Source organism: Dreissena polymorpha, chromosome 7 (assembly GCF_020536995.1).
Source record: "Dreissena polymorpha isolate Duluth1 chromosome 7, UMN_Dpol_1.0, whole genome shotgun sequence".
Classification (NCBI taxonomy): Eukaryota; Metazoa; Mollusca; class Bivalvia; order Myida; family Dreissenidae; genus Dreissena; species Dreissena polymorpha.
In genome coordinates this window covers 102717964-102734115 of record NC_068361.1, presented here as the reverse complement: position 1 = coordinate 102734115, position 16152 = coordinate 102717964, and the positions used below count along the sequence as shown (strand labels likewise).

General features: G+C 36.5%; 2 protein-coding genes across 2 annotated transcripts in view; both read right to left on the bottom strand.

The window, feature by feature from the left end:
- Window positions 1–16152, bottom strand: part of LOC127837096 (centrosomal protein POC5-like) — a 40918-nt gene that overhangs the window by 7053 nt on the left and 17713 nt on the right. Inside the window, exon 10 of the mRNA XM_052363934.1 lies at window positions 13193–13361. Coding sequence (XP_052219894.1) covers window positions 13193–13361 — 169 coding nt within the window. The remainder of the gene's footprint in view (window positions 1–13192; window positions 13362–16152) is intronic.
- Window positions 963–5442, bottom strand: LOC127837095 (uncharacterized). Its single transcript, XM_052363933.1, has 3 exons — window positions 4895–5442; window positions 2937–3937; window positions 963–2472 (listed from the first exon to the last, which is right to left on the bottom strand). The coding sequence occupies exons 1-3, from the start codon at window positions 5224–5226 to the stop codon at window positions 2120–2122; spliced, it is 1686 nt and encodes a 561-aa protein (XP_052219893.1). The 5' UTR covers window positions 5227–5442; the 3' UTR covers window positions 963–2119.

The following is a 16152-nucleotide window of genomic DNA, read 5'->3' as shown; positions in this document are numbered from 1 at the left end:
CTACTTTGTTATTGATAAGTTTTTTGCCAGCCCTGACAGAGTAAGGGACAACCCTACATTCTGATGCTTTGAAACATAAGTGACTGCAGATAAGTGTGATTTATTAATATTTTTCTGTATGATTACAACACCTCGGTGACATGCATGTGTTTTGTCATAAGATTCAATTTATGGATAAACACTGTGCAGTTAATTGTTGCATCATTGTAACTTTCATCGATTTTTTGTAATTGACCCAGACAAATTGAATCTCAGTGAGACACAAACTGAAACCAAATTAACGACCTTCATGTATGCCAATTTAACAAAACAGCAAATTTACTAGCCTCTTGAATGCAAACTATCAACACAGTAAATTTACTAGCCTCTTGAATGCAAACTATCAATACAGTAAATTTACAAGCCTATTGTATGCAAACTATCAATACAGTAAATTTACAAGCCTATTGTATGCAAACTATCAATATAGCAAATTTACTAGCCTCTTTTATGCAAACTATCTATTCAGTAAATTAACTAGCTTCTTGTATGCCAATGATCAATACAGTAAATTTACAAGCCTCTTGTATACAAATTATCAAAACCTCAGATTTACGAGACTTTTGTATACAAATGATCAAAACAGCCAGTTTACATGTCTCCTATATGCCAATTATAAAAACAAGCCTGGTGTGAATTGCATTATTATTAAAATGACTGCTGTTATCAACTATGGTCTACTACATAGCAGTCTTTGGCTGATAAGTTGAAATGCAACTTTGCAGTCATATCATATCATTGTTCTTACAACTATTCCACATTTTGCAGTTAGCAGCAATTAGTGTATAATTCTGAGAAAAGTAAGATCCACCAGAGGGGGAATATTATATCAGTGATAAAATAAACTTCAGTAGGCTTTTATTTGGAACACACTAAAATGTGATATTGAAATAGTTATATAGTCAAGGCAACTAATTGTAACAATTTATTGAATTGCGGAGTGTAGTTTTTACGAAAACATAGGTTTTGTAGTATAATGACTGCAATACGTTACCATAGGCACACATACACAAAATGTGGCACAAATTCAGAATACCAGAAATTTCATAAAAGAATAATAAATAACAGAAACATATTTTTCTCTTAAATATAATGGATTAAGAAAAAAAAATCTAAAAATATACAAATGATAAAATATTAATACATACAAATAATAATTGGAATACAATACTGGTACATGTATTGCCATATATAAATTATAACATTTGAGCCATACTGTGTGAAAATGGGGTTTAATGCATGTGCATAAAGTGTCGTCCCAGATTAGCTTGTGCACAGGCTAATCAGGGACAACACTTTCCGCCTAAACTGGATTTTTGTTAAGCCCTATCCAGAAAATACCATAAAAGCGGAAACTGCTGTCCCCGATCAGCCTGTGCAGACTACACAGGCTAATCTGGGACGACACTTTAAGCACATGCATAGCACCCCCTTTTCACAGAGCACGACTCATTTGTTTTGTAACAAACAATACCTAAGGCCAAGCCTAACAATTGATTGTTTACTTGCTATTGCCAAGCCAAGATTGCTGGCAACGGGTAGGTAGGTAGTAAAATAATTGTTTGCAACCAGAACTGCATGTGCAGTCTTGAACATTTTGAAAGGGTACTCTATGACACAAGGCAGTAAATGTCTATTTGACCAATTATAAGTTGGTTTGCAGTCGATATCATTAATTAAAGGTCAATGACAAATGATAGATTACTGGGTAATCAAGATTTTTTTTTTTTACCCCATTTAATACTTTGAGTAGGGTCAACTTGTTTGATAAGAAAGGTCATGACAAACAAAGATATTTTTGATGTTGGCCTAATATGGAGCAAGACTGAAGATCTAATCAGCATCAACATTATAGATTGTCATCATATCAGGCTTATCTTAAATGGTACAATCTAGAGAGAATTATCAACACTCCTTTTCAAAATAAAGATTAGCTAATTGTTAACAAAAGATAAACTGTATGAGTTTGCTTGTCCTTCAGAGACATTAACATTTATAATAAAATATGTAACAGAAAACAATTGGAAATAACATTTATAACTGTCTTTATATCATTGCTGGTCTTTTTCAACATGAAAAGCTATTTTATATCCACACACATCATTTCATTGTTATCATTAAGTCCAATAATGATCTGGCCAAGGTTGGTATTGTAGCATACAGACACTGGAAATTTCACAGCATCTTCCTGTGAGACCAGAGTTGCCAGTTTCTTTCTTCCCTGATGATCCACCTGTATGACTGTATTAGAGTCGCGTCCACAGACAAGGACTTGTCCTGATGATGTTACATGGACACCCCATGGGTTTTGTAGTTCAGGGTCCATGAAGGTGGATATCAGGGCGCCATCTGAAGCCAGAGTGATGAGCTTGTTCTGAAATAAGTTGGTGACATAGATCCTGTCTCCAGCAGGACTCACTGCACATTTCCACACTGCAAAACATGACACAAGTTATGAACAAGTAGAAGAGAATTATAATAAATGGGTTCACATAGAGCATAATAGGTTTATCATGCAAGGCTTAGAAAACAAAAAGCATAAGCCGAGCATGATAAAACTGATCTATAAACAACACTAACCTATTATTCTATTTATCCCACTTTTTATTCAGTAAACCTTTTTATTTAAACAAAATTAGTTTAACTGGATAATTTTGCTGGCCATTTTTATGACGCCATTGTGTTGAATAGTTGACGTCATTTTGTGCCGTTGTTTATTGCAGAAATTTAATCAACAGGGCTTTAATCAACCGAATTCGCTGTAAAAGTGGGATAAAATATTGCACCTTTCTTATGTTTTTCTTTTCGCACAAAGTTTTAAAAATGTTCATAAGTATTTTTAAGTCTGAAGACATGTAATAGAGATTAAATTTTATTTGTATACAAAAATACAATACCTGAACAAGAGTAATTCATATCCTTATACAGTATTTTTACAAGTGATCCAGTCAGAGTGTAGTGTAACAGAGCCGTGTCAGAGGTGACATACAACGCTCCCTGATGGTGGGCGATACTATGACCATCAGGTGATAAATGGAACTTCCTTCCATTCACCAGCTGTCCATTGCTCACAGAGATAAACTGCACATAATTTCGAACAACTACAGCCACCTCACTGGATGTGATTTGGCAAACGTCCCCTGGTAAACCAGACACATCACAGTGACTGGACACGTTGTAATGCTGGTCCAACAGCATCACTTTGCGATTACATTCATCCGTAACGACGAATTGGCCACTAGGAAGACAGCAAATGCCAGTGATGCGGCAAGTCTGACGTGGGTCACTTGATATGCTCATCAAATACACATTTCTCTTCACAGTCAAGATCCAGTCTGGATTCATCTTGACTGTGAGAGACTGCATACTGTCTACAATCCTCCTTAGACTTGCCTGTTGAGTCAGGTACTGCTCAATGTCAATGCTTGCCTGGAATATCAGTGACCTCTGCAACTTCACAGGGTTCTCCTTCAGATATGTCTTGCACTCTTCTATTTTGTCCAGACATTTTCTGCTGGCTATAAACTCAATTTCTGTCTTGCTCTTGTCAAAAAGGACATTAACAGCTTCACTGAGCTGTTTAAGTTCATCCTTCAGTCTGTTGCAGTTGTCAACATCTTTTTTAAGAGCAGTTTGCAATGTGACCCTAATTTCATCCAGTTCTTTCATGGTTGTATTTTCTAGTGCATCCAAAGCAGCATTCAATTTCTTTCGCAGGTCTTGGATTTCTTTCAGTCTTTCACTATATGATTCCTCCACAGACTGAATGCTGGCCTCATGTGTACTCTTAAACGTATTGAGTTCATCAAGACTAGTTTGAATACTGTTTGACAACTGTTGCATATCCACTGCCATCTTTTTTACTGAATCACAAATTGCAGTCACATTGGCACAATGCCTGAAACAGCAACATGAATAATTAATTCCACACATATTATTTATATGTAATTTACTCATATGATATATCTAACTAAAATAAAACACTAAAAAGTATCGAATAAATATTATTTAAAATAGGACATATCTTGAATCTAAATCCAATGTACATTTCCTGACATAATAACTGTGAAGACAAATTTAGCACTGTAACTCAAAGCGATTTCAAGTTTTTTAGTGATTTTTTTTTTTCTATTTAAGTAACATTAACTTTCACCCCACTGTGTCCCCAAGTATCTATAGTAGATAAAGAGACATGGGTTGTTGCATACAAAGTTATCCTGAATCTTCAAGTACAAAAACAGGCATAATCCTGCTAAAGTGCATAAAAGAACAAATAGGCCATTAATAAAACTCAGTAGGAACACTGATTTGGAGATGTTGCTTTCTTACCTTCACTTATTTTGGATGCATAAAAAGGGGCATACTTCTCAAAAAAAAATCTGCTAAATTGTAGGAAAGAGTTATGGAACTTGGTCAGTGACCTCACACAATGTCCCTTAACACATGTGTGAAATTTTAATTGAATACCCTGTTGGTAGAATCAGTGATATGCAGATTTTGTTCATTTACCTTTACACATTTTTTATCTACAAAAAGGGACGTAATTCTTCAAAATTAAAGGTATGAGGTATGGAACTTGCTTAGTGACCTCACAAATGACCCCAAACACATGTGTGAAGTTTCAATGCACACCTGTAGAAATAAACAGTGCTATGAAGAACCTGCATGTTCATATTAACTAGAGCATTGCACAAACGCCGACAACAACACATACATATGGGTGAGTAGTAAAGCTTGGACTTTTTGGTGAAGATATCAACCTAAACACTTAAATGACCTAAATAGAAAAAAAAATATTCTGAGATCGGTTGAGTTTTCCCCATGTATTGCACAACCGGTCAACCGTGTGACTTACCTGTGTTTTAGAAAAGCACAATCAGTGCAACACAGCTGACCGTGGTCCTGGCAAAACATTGTCAGTTTGTTGTCTTTGTGGACATCACATTTTAGTAGTAAATCCTCCATTGTCTTTGTAAGAGGCCATTTATATGTTTCCTCTCTTCCATATTTGGGATGGTTTGCATATAATTGATCATGGAAATAAACACATTTTCCGCAGAAAAACTTTGTGCACGATGCACAAAAATAATCAGCAATTTCTTGAATATTTTTACTTTCGCAGGCGCTGCAAACATAATCTCTGACTAAATCTGAACTGTTATGAACTTGAACTACAGAGGTTTCCATTTTCCAATTAATTTTGTGAACTGTCCATTTTTGGAAATACTATATTTTTTTATATTATATTATGTTAAACTGTATTCACTACTATTATGATCTGTTGCCGGTGAAAAGAATGAGTATTCATGAAGAAACACACAGCATTTAGGTAGTAAATCAACCCATGTGCTAAACTTAAAAAGTGCAATAGCTGAATGATATTGGTTGTTTTAGCTCACCACCTTATTATAATACAAAGTCCATAGTGACATTACACAAATACATGTACTATGTATATCATAGTTGTGTATCAGTTTATCTGATAACTTAGGGACAAACAATTTTCTAAAAATATGGTGAAACATGATTTTCAGTGAACAATAAGGCTTATGAAATTGGTAGTTACAAATCTCTGATTTAAAATACCTTTAAGTGTGTTATATTTTCCATGATTGTATAAGTTATTTACCAAATGATCAGACCAGAACAGATAAGACAAACTTGCAAGCTTGAAACCCATGAAATTCACTTAATTTATGATAAAGTTTCCACTCCAGAAGCAAAGTGAAAATGGCTAAACATGTGCAAACATCGTAAAACAAGAACAGCCTGCAAGAAACTCATGGTCTGTTCGGGTTTTATGCTGTTCATCAGTATCTAAGGGTTGGAAATGAAGCCTTTAAAACTTGAACCTAGTAAGAAAGGTTTTACATTAAATATAACTTTCTAAGGGACTACAAATGCGGGATAATAGTATCTAAGTGGTAAACTGTCAAGATAGTGTCCACTCCAGAGTTGAACCTTCAACTCACACCATGGACTTTTATCTATGTCTGTCTAAACCACATTGAAAACACGTCTGCATCTCAGCTTTATATGAGCCGTGCTCTGTTCTAAAGGGGTTAAAGCGGAAAGTTCGTCCCTGAATAGCCTATGCAGACTTCACTGTTTAATCTGGGGCAACACTTTACGCACATGCATTGAACCCCCTTTTCACAGAGTACGGCCACTATTAAGGTATTGATATGAATATCATTTCAATATGAATTGAGAGATACTTATAAAGTCAATATTGAATTACAATTCAATATTTTGAATAACACAAATTTAACTTTGTAATTCAACAATTCAAGCTTCCCAAAATTTGCCAATATAATAAAAAAATGCTATAGTTAGAGAGGAGTGCTGGTGATATTGAGATAGGCGGATAATGCACATACAAATAGGCCCAATTCTAGAAATAAATGGAAACAAGAGTGCCAAACTGTCACAAGATACGCCCTTTTGAAGGTTTTGGACATCATCTAGACAACTTCTGACCAAATTTGGTGAAGATCAGAGGAAACTACTTCAATTAGGGAGTGGACACCATGCTAAATGCTTGACATGCACTAAGTGACCTCAAGACCTAGTTTTTGACCCTGCACAACCAATATTTGACCTTGACCTAAATATCATGTACACACAACTTCTGACCAAATTTGGTGAAGATCCGATAAAAACTATTTCAATTAGAGAGCGGACACCATGCTAAATGCTTGAAATGCACTAAGTGACCTTGTGACCTAGTTTTTGAACCTGCATGACCCATATTTGAACTTGAACTAGATATCATTTAGACACAACTCCTAACCAAATTTGATGAAGATCAGATGAAAACTACTTCAATTAGAGAGCAGACACAATGCAAAATCATTGAAAAGCACTTGGTGACCCCATGACCTTATTTTTGACCCAGCATAACCCATATTTCATCTTGACCTAGATATTGTCTAGGTAAAACTTCTGACCTAATTTGGTGAAGATCAGAAGGAAACTTCTTCAGTAAGAGAGCAGAAACCATGCTTTATCCTTGAAATGCACTAAGTGACCCCGTGACCTAGTTTTTGACTCGGCATGACCCATATTTGAACTTGACCTAGATATTGTCTAAATACAACTTCTGACCAAAGTTGGTGAAGATCGGATGAAATTTTTTACAGTTAGAGAGCGGAAACCATGCTTAATCCTTGAAATGCACTAAGTGACCCCGTGACCTATTTTTTAACCCGGCATGACCTATTTTCGAACTTGACCTAGATATTGTCTAGATACAACTTCTGACCAAGTTTGGTGAAGATCAGATGAAAACTATTCGAAACAAGGGCTGTTTGTAAAACATGCATGCCCCCCATATGGGCTGTCAGTTGTAGTGGCAGCCATTGAGTGAATACGTTTTGTGTCACTGTGACCTTGACCTTTTACCTAATGTAAGTTATCATCTGGAAACCATTGTACTATTTCGAGTCACTGTGACCTTGACCTTTGACCTAGTGACCTAAAAATCAGGGGAAGTGAGAGGGGGGGGGGGGGGGTAAAATGTGGTGTGTGGTAATTTATTAGATGTTTAAAAAAAAATTGGGGGTGGGGGGTGGGGGGTGGGGGTGCGAGGGGGGTATAATGTGGGGTGTGGTAATTTATTAGATGTTTAAAAAAAAAAAAATTGGGGGGGGATGGGGGGGGTAGGGGGTGGGGGTGAGAGGGGGGTATGATGTGGGGTGTGGTAATTTATAAGATGTTTAAAAAAAAATGGGGGGGGGGGTAGGGGGGGGGGGGGGTGGGGCAGTGGGGGGTGGGGGGAGTGAGAGGGGGGTATAATGTGGGGTGTGGTAATTTATTAGATGTTTAAAAAAACTTTTTTTTTGGGGGTTGGGGATGGGGGGTAGGGGGTGGGGGGGGGGGGGGTAGGGCTGGTGGGGGTGAGAGGGGGGTATAATGTGGGGGTGGGGGAAGGAGGGGTGCGGGGTAGGGGGGTGAGAGGGGGTTTAATGTGGGTGGGGTTATTTATTAGATGATGTTTAAAAAAAAAATTGGGGGGGGGGTGATATCCTCTATTCATAAAACATGAAATTTAAACTTATTGCATTTGTTTCCCCTGTATATAAAAAAGATATAATAGTGTATTACCTCCCCTGTCCTGCTTATATTTATATTAATCAACAAAATTAAACATTAACACAATATTTAATATACAAAATATACCAAAAATCTCATATTCTAATAATATTTTTACTGATCCACTGTATTTTACTTAAAGGATGATGTTTCATTGGACTGATAATTATAGATTTAGAATTACAGACCAGTTGCTTCAGTAATATTGTTCAGAGTTTGCCCTTTTGGCCGCGCATGCATTCTTGAGTTATCATTCAAAAACCATTTTACTATTTCGAGTCACCGTGACCTTGACCTTTGACCTAGTGACCTCAAAATCAATAGGGGTCACCGGTGAGTCATGATCAATGTACCTATGAAGTTTCATGATCCTAGGCCCAAGCGTTCTTGAGTTATCATCTGACAACCACCTGGTGGACGGACCGACCGACAGACAGACCGACTGACCGACATGAGCAAAGCAATATACCTCCCCTCTTCGAAAAGGGGCATAATAAAGAGCGGAAACTGCTGTGGACGCCGCCCACCCTCCCAGCAAGGGTGAAACTATAATACGTCCCATTTTGAAAAACAGGCTTATAAAAAGGTTTTGATTCAGATAGAACAAAGTCAGGTAAATTTTGCACCTTACAAAACTGATGTAGTCAATCCCTAATAAATACACTGACCAGACAAAATATGAACAAGGGCTGTTTAAAAACATGCATGCCCCCTATATGGGCTGTCAGTTGTAGTGGCAGCCATTGTGTGAATACGTTTTTTGTCACTGTGACCTTGACCTTTTACCTAGTGACCTGAAAATCAATAGGGGTCATCGGCCAGTAATGATCAATGTTCTTATGAAGTTTCATGATCCTAGGCCTAATTATTCTTGAGTTATCATCAGGAAACCATTTAACTGTTTTGAATCACTTTGACCTTGTCCTTTGACCTAGTGACCTAAAAATTAATAGGGGTCATCTGCCAGTCATGATCAATGTACCTATGAAGTTTCATGATCCCAGGCGTAAGCATTCTTGAGTTATCATCCGGAAACCAATTTACTGTTTCGACTTACTGTGACCTTGACCTTTGACCTAGTGATCTAAAAATCAATAGGGGTTATCTGCCAGTCATAATCAATGTACCTATGAAGTTTCATGATCCTAGGCGTAAGCATTCTTGATTTATCATCCTGAAACCATTTTACTGTTTCAAGTCACTGTGACCTTGACCTTTGATCTAGTGACCTGAAAATCAATAGGGGTCATCTGCCAGTCATGATCAATGTTCCTATGAAGTTTAATGATCCTAGGCATATGCACTCTTGAGTCATGATCCAGAAACCATTTTACTATTTCAAGTCACTGTGACCTTGACCTTTGACCTAGTGATCTAAAAATCAGTAGGGGTCATCTGCCAGTCATGATAAATGTTCTTATGAAGTTTCATGATCCTAGGCCTAATTATTCTTGAGTTATCATCAGGAAACCATTTAACTGTTTTGAATCACTGTGACCTTGTCCTTTGACCTAGTGACCTAAAAATTGATAGGGGTCATCTGCCAGTCATGATCAATGTACCTATGAAGTTTCATGATCCTAGGCGTAAGCATTCTTGAGTTATCATCCGTAAACCATTTTACTGTTTCGAGTTACTGTGACCTTGACCTTTGACCAAGTGACCTGAAAATCAATAGGGGTCATCGACCAGTCATGATCAATGTACCTATGAAGTTTCATGATCCGAGGCGTAAGCATTCTTGATTTATCATCCTGAAACCATTTTACTGTTTCGAGTCACTGTGACCTTGACCTTTGAGCTAGTGACCTGAAAATCAATAGGGGTCCTCTGCCAGTCATGATCAATGTTCCTATGAAGTTTAATGATCCTAGGCGTAAGCACTCTTGAGTTATGATCCAGAAACCATTTTACTATTTCGAGTCACTGTGACCTTGACTTTTGACCTAGTGACCTGAAAATCAGTAGGGGTCATCTGCCAGTCATGATCAATGTACCTATGAAGTTTCATGATCCTAGACCGAAGCAAACTTGAGTTATCATCCGGAAACCTTTTTACTATTTCGAGTCACTGTGACCTTGACCTTAGACCTAGTTACCTGAAAATCAATAGGGGTCATCTGCCAGTCATGATCAATGTACCTATGAAGTTTCATGATCCTAGGCCTAAGCGTTCTTGAGTTATCATCTGGAAACCATCTGGTGGACGGACCGACATGTGCAAAACAAGATACCCCCTCTTCTTCGAAGGGGGGCATAAAAAAACGCTTTGACTTGTATGTATTTGGTACACAATGTCAATATTGTCCTCAGAATACTCCAAAATACCAATGGCTTCCTAATCGTCTATCAGCAGTTTACTTTGACATTGTTTGCTATTTTCAACACTTTCTTTTATTACCATTTACACATTGTTTTTTGGTGTTTTTCTGCACACATTATCAACTCAAGTGCACAAGACCTGCCCTTTTTTCGATAATTGTGGGCAGCATTTTTGCTTTTTCTCTTAAAATCCTTGACATATAACATATGTCATCGTGTAGAAACTGTTATATGTTAAAGTGTAGAAATGTTATGTCAACATGTAGAAATGTTATATGTCAACGTGTAGAAATATTATATGTCAACATGTAGAAATGTTATATGTCAACTCGTAGAAATATTATATGTCAACATGTCGAAATATTATATGTATACATGTAGAAATGTTATATGTCAACGTGTAGAAATATTATATGTCAACATGTAGAAATGTTATAAGTCAACGTGTAGAAATATTATATGTCAACGTGTAGAAATGTTATATGTCAACGTGTAGAAATATTATATGTCAACATGTAGAAATATTATATGTCAACATGTAGAAATGTTATATGTCAACGTGTAGAAATATTATATGTCAACGTGTAGAAATGTTTTTTGTCAATGTGTAGAAATATTATATGTCAACATGTAGAAATATTATATGTCAACATGTAGAAATGTTATATGTCAACGTGTAGAAATATTATATGTCAACGTGTAGAAATGTTATATGTCAACGTGTAGAAATATTATATGTCAACTTGTAGAAATATTATATGCCAACGTGTAGAAATGTTATATGTCAACGTGTAGGAATATTATATGTCAACGTGTAGAAATATTATATGTCAACATGTAGAAATGTTATATGTCAATGTGTAGAAATATTATATGTCAACGTGTAGAAATGTTATATGTCAACGTGTAGAAATATTATATGTCAACGTGTAGAAATATTATATGTCAACATGTAGAAATAGTATACATATATGTCAACGTGTAGAAATGTTATGTCAACATGTAGAAATGTTCCATGTCAATATGTAAAAATATTGAATGTCAAAATGTAGAAATTTTATATGTCAACATGTAAAAGGGTTATATGCCAGTTATATAGCTTCACCATTTTTAAGAATTTTTAATAAGACCAGGTATGAGAGAACTTGTTGCAATCTCTTTTGACAGTATTTTAGCGGGATCTGTGGTATGCTGAGAAGATCGAATGACTCACAAACTCAATATACCTATTCTCGGTGTGATTTTTTACTTATTCATATTCTGTTGTTGAGGTTGATTCACTTCTTTTGTCAACCTCTATAATTAATCACATCATCAATCACAATACTTGTGATTAAGTAAGTTTCATGATGAGTGGGTTACAAATGTGTTTTCTATATGGTTCACATGTTTTTACTAGAGCAAGATAAGGAAAACCGCCCACCTTATGGAATCATGTATTTTAATAGACTGAAATCATATCTCACTTGGGAGAGAAATCATCAACCTGGGGTCGTATTCCAGAAGCATCTTAAGTTTAATTTTATTCTTATCCTTAAATTGGGAAATTATCTGAAGTGTTTCATTTCATGTTGCAATAGATTGGCATGAAGATATACATTTAAATAACATCATTATGCCAATGTTATTTTAGGAATACCAAAAAAACATGTGTTTCCTTATTTAGTAAAGAAATACAAAACATTGTAATTTTTAACTTAAGTGAAATTATTTAAGAAATGACTTGAGATGTTTCTGGAATACCACCCCAGAACTAAAAATTAATAGCGAGGCATCAAGATTGTTCAAAATCTCTTTCTTTAATTCAATATTACAGGGCTTAACACTAACTTTTTTTCAACTAGCCCATTCGGGCTTGTAAATGCAGAACCTACTAGCCCTGACCAATCTTTCATGTGCCCTGACCCAAGTATATCAAAACCTTTATATTTATCATTCAACTTGTATTTTCTTGTGCGTAGAGATGCGCAATTATGATTCAATAATTCTTATTAGCTTGCCTTACTTATGCTAATGAATTCAATATTCATCTACTTAAGACATCTTTTTGTAATCTTCACGCCATTTCGGGAGAAATTTCCTTTTTTTTCCTCATACTTTCTCTTACTTTCCTCCATCCCTTTTCTTTTCTTATCTGAGGAACCCCCATCCCCACCCGTAAAGCCAAACTTTTTTTTACATAGATTGCCGCAGTTACCGTCTGCCAACAAATGGTAAGTGAATCTTAGGTTTTGCAAAATAACGTGTTACGGTAGTCGTAACAATTGTACAGGGTAAACTCTCTACTAAAAGCCGGGATCGACCATTAATATTAGTTTTGCTAATTGGATTGCGTAAAAAAGATTGTCAAAACACTTCTAATCGATCAAACAAATTACAATTATTTAAAATTGATAAATAACTTATATTTTTATAGTAACTTTGTGTTAATGTCGAGTTGCCTTCATCCACCCCGGACGATCCTGGGCGATCCCGGCTTTTAGATGATAATGTATTTTTATTGAGAAAACACGTCATTAAGAGCAAACCAATCAAAAACCGTATCTAGCAGAATTCTGTTTAAAAATAGGTACTGACGTGTTTTACCAGGAAAACTGCCGGGGATTTTCTAACCCTAACCCTAACAGCCCTGATATGCTAAATGACTTTGGAACATAATATCTGCTATTAGGTTTATTCTTTTTATGATACCCCTCACTTTGTGCTAAAAATAGCTAACAGTAACAAGTCTACTGACCTATATCCCTGTTCTCCTTCTCCTCCTGGTTATGGAAGATGGACATTGCCTCGAGGTTGAGCGCACACACTCCACGCATGAACGCTTTCTTCATCATCTCCTCGTAGCGTTCACGCTCCAGCTGCATCCTCCCCACCTCCTGGCGGCATGAGGATAGCTCAGCATTCAGCTGTGAAAAAGAATACGAATATCTCAATGTGGTCTTCCATCTTTCAAGGATGCCCCAGAAATGAGTTTTAGCCAAAAAAGGGTTTCAGTTCAAAAATTAAATGCTACTAGCTCTGGTTCAGCTGATTAAAAGCCTTGGAACATCTGATTGAGGTCATTAACTTTCAACAAGAGCACCGCATAACGGGTGTCACGCTCGACTGCGAAAGCTTGTCAAAATTTTTTTTTAGAGGTCACAGTGACCTTGACCTTTGACCTAGTAACCCAAAAATGGGTGTGACATGTAGAACTCATCAAGGTTCAGCTACATATGAAGTTTCAAAGTTGTAGGTTGAAGAACTTTGATTTTAGAGGTTTAGTTAAGGTTTTGCGGACGAGACAGACATGCTGGCTATGACAATACCTGGGTGTTCTCCGAAAACAGCCGAGCTAAAAATGCCCCCTGAAAATGTGTTAAAGCAAGAGTAGGACTAGAATTAAACAAGAGCACCGCCTTGCGGGTGCAGACCGCTGATCTATTTTTCTTTTTAAAGGTGTAGGGACCTATCTCAATTTCAATCACAAAGGAGGGAGGGGTGGAGTGGAGAGGGGTGTATATTGTGGGGGTGTGGTCATTTATTACATTTTCTTCCAAACATGCCAAACAAATGCAAACAAAATTATATAAATATTTTTTTGGGGGGGGGATTCTTGGGTGGGATGGTTGGACGGTATTTCAAAAATAAAATAATAAAAATAAATATTTGTAATTTTTTAACCATGTTTGAAAAAACAAGAGATGTGTTTGTCAGAAACACAATGAACCCTATTGTGCCGCTTTGAATTTTTTTATTTATTTTTTTTACCTTTGACCTTGAAGGATGACCTTGACCTTGAACTTCCACCACTCAAAATGTGCAGCTTCATGTGAACGCCGCTTTGAATTTTTATGAAAAAAATTGACCTTTGACCTTTAAGGATTACCTTGACCTTGAAGGATGACCTTGACCTTCCACCACTCAAAATGTGCAGCTTCATGAGAACGCCACTTAGAAAGTTTTTTTTGTTTATTTTTACCTTGAAGGATGACCTTCACCTTCAACTTCCACCACTCAAAATGTGCAGCTTCATGATAACGCCACTTATAATTTTTTTTATTTTGTTTGACCTTTGACCTTGAAGGATGACCTTGACCTTGAAGGATGACCTTGACCTTGAACCTACACCACTCAAAATGTGCAGCTTCATGATAACGCCGCTTTGAATTATTATTTTTTGACCTTTGACCTTGAAGGATGACCTTGACCTTGAATAATGACCTTGACCTTGAACTTCCACCACTCAACATGTGCAGCTTCATGATAATGCCGCTTTGAAATTTTTTATTTATTTTTTGACCTTTGACCTTGAAGGATGACCTTGACCTTGAAGGATGACCATGAACTTCCACCACTCAAAATGTGCAACTTCATGAGAACACCGCTTTGAATTATATATTTTTTGACCTTGAAGGATGACCTTGACCTAAAACTTCCACCACTCAAAATGTGTAGCTTCATGAGATACACATGCATGCCAAATATCAAGTTGCTATCTTCAATATTAAAAAAGTTATGGCCAATGTTAAAGTTTTCGGACAGACAGACGCCATATATTTGACATTTGACCTTGAAGGATGACCTTCACCATCACCTTTCACCACTCAAAATGTTCAGCTCCATGAGATACACATGCATGCCAAATATCAAGTTGCTATCTTCAATATTGAAAAAGTTATGGCCAATTTTAAAGTTTTCGGACGGACAGACACCATTTATTTGACATTTGACCTTGAAGGATGACCTTGACCTTTCACCACTCAAAATGTGCAGCTCCATGAGATACACATGCATGCCAAATATCAAGTTGCTATCTTAAAAAGTGAAAAAGTTATGGCCAATGTTAAAGTTTCATTCGAACGGACTGACAGACTGACTGACATTGACTGACAGTTCAACTGCTATATGCCACCCTTCCGGTGGGCATAAAAAAATTTGGGGTGGGGGTGGGGGGTATAGTGTAAGGGTATGGTAGTCATTTATCAGATGATCTTCAATAAAAAAATGGGAGGGATTGAGGGGGGATTCGGGGGGGGATGGGGTTGGTATGGGGGATGGTTTGGAAGGAGTGGTATGTCAGGTAAGAGTTGTTTTGTCAAAGTATCAATCGAATCTAATCATAAATAAAGAAGTTATGGCAATTATAGCAAAATTTAATAATTTGACCTTGAGAGTCAATGTCATTCAAAGGTCAAGGTAAAATTCAACTTGCCAGGTACAGTACCCTCAGGATAGAATGAAAGTATTTAAAGTTTAAAAGCAATAGCCTTGATACTTTAGAAGTTAAGTGGATCTAAACACAAAAAGTAACCATATATTCAAAGTAACTAAGTCAAAAAAATGCCATAATTCCATAAAAATGACAACCAGAGTTATGCAACTTGTCCTTTACTGTCCCCTAATGATAGTTTGCGAGTGTTCCAAGTATGAAAGCAATATCTATGATACTTTTGGGGTAAAGTGGACCAAAACACAAAACTTAACCAAATTTTCAAGTATAAAGGGCCCATAATTCCGTCTAAATGCCAGTCAGAGTTACATAACTTTGCCTGCACAGTCCCCTTATGATATTTAGTAAGTGTTGCAAGTATGAAAGCATTGGCTTTAATACTTTAGGAAAAAAGTGGACCTAAACACAAAAACTTAACCAAATTTTCAATTTTCTAAGTATGAAAAGGGCACATAATTCTGTCAAAATGCCAGTCAGAGTTACAT

What these genes read in the sequence shown, in the direction of transcription:
- LOC127837095 (XM_052363933.1), bottom strand. Translation starts at nt 5,226, where the DNA reads ATGGAAACCTCTGTAGTTCAAGTTCATAACAGTTCAGATTTAGTCAGA. An exon ending in TGTGCTTTTCTAAAACACAG is followed by an intron (nt 3,938 to 4,894) that starts GTAAGTCACACG and finishes TTGCTGTTTCAG; the next exon opens with GCATTGTGCCAATGTGACTG. An exon ending in TATGAATTACTCTTGTTCAG is followed by an intron (nt 2,473 to 2,936) that starts GTATTGTATTTT and finishes CATGTTTTGCAG; the next exon opens with TGTGGAAATGTGCAGTGAGT.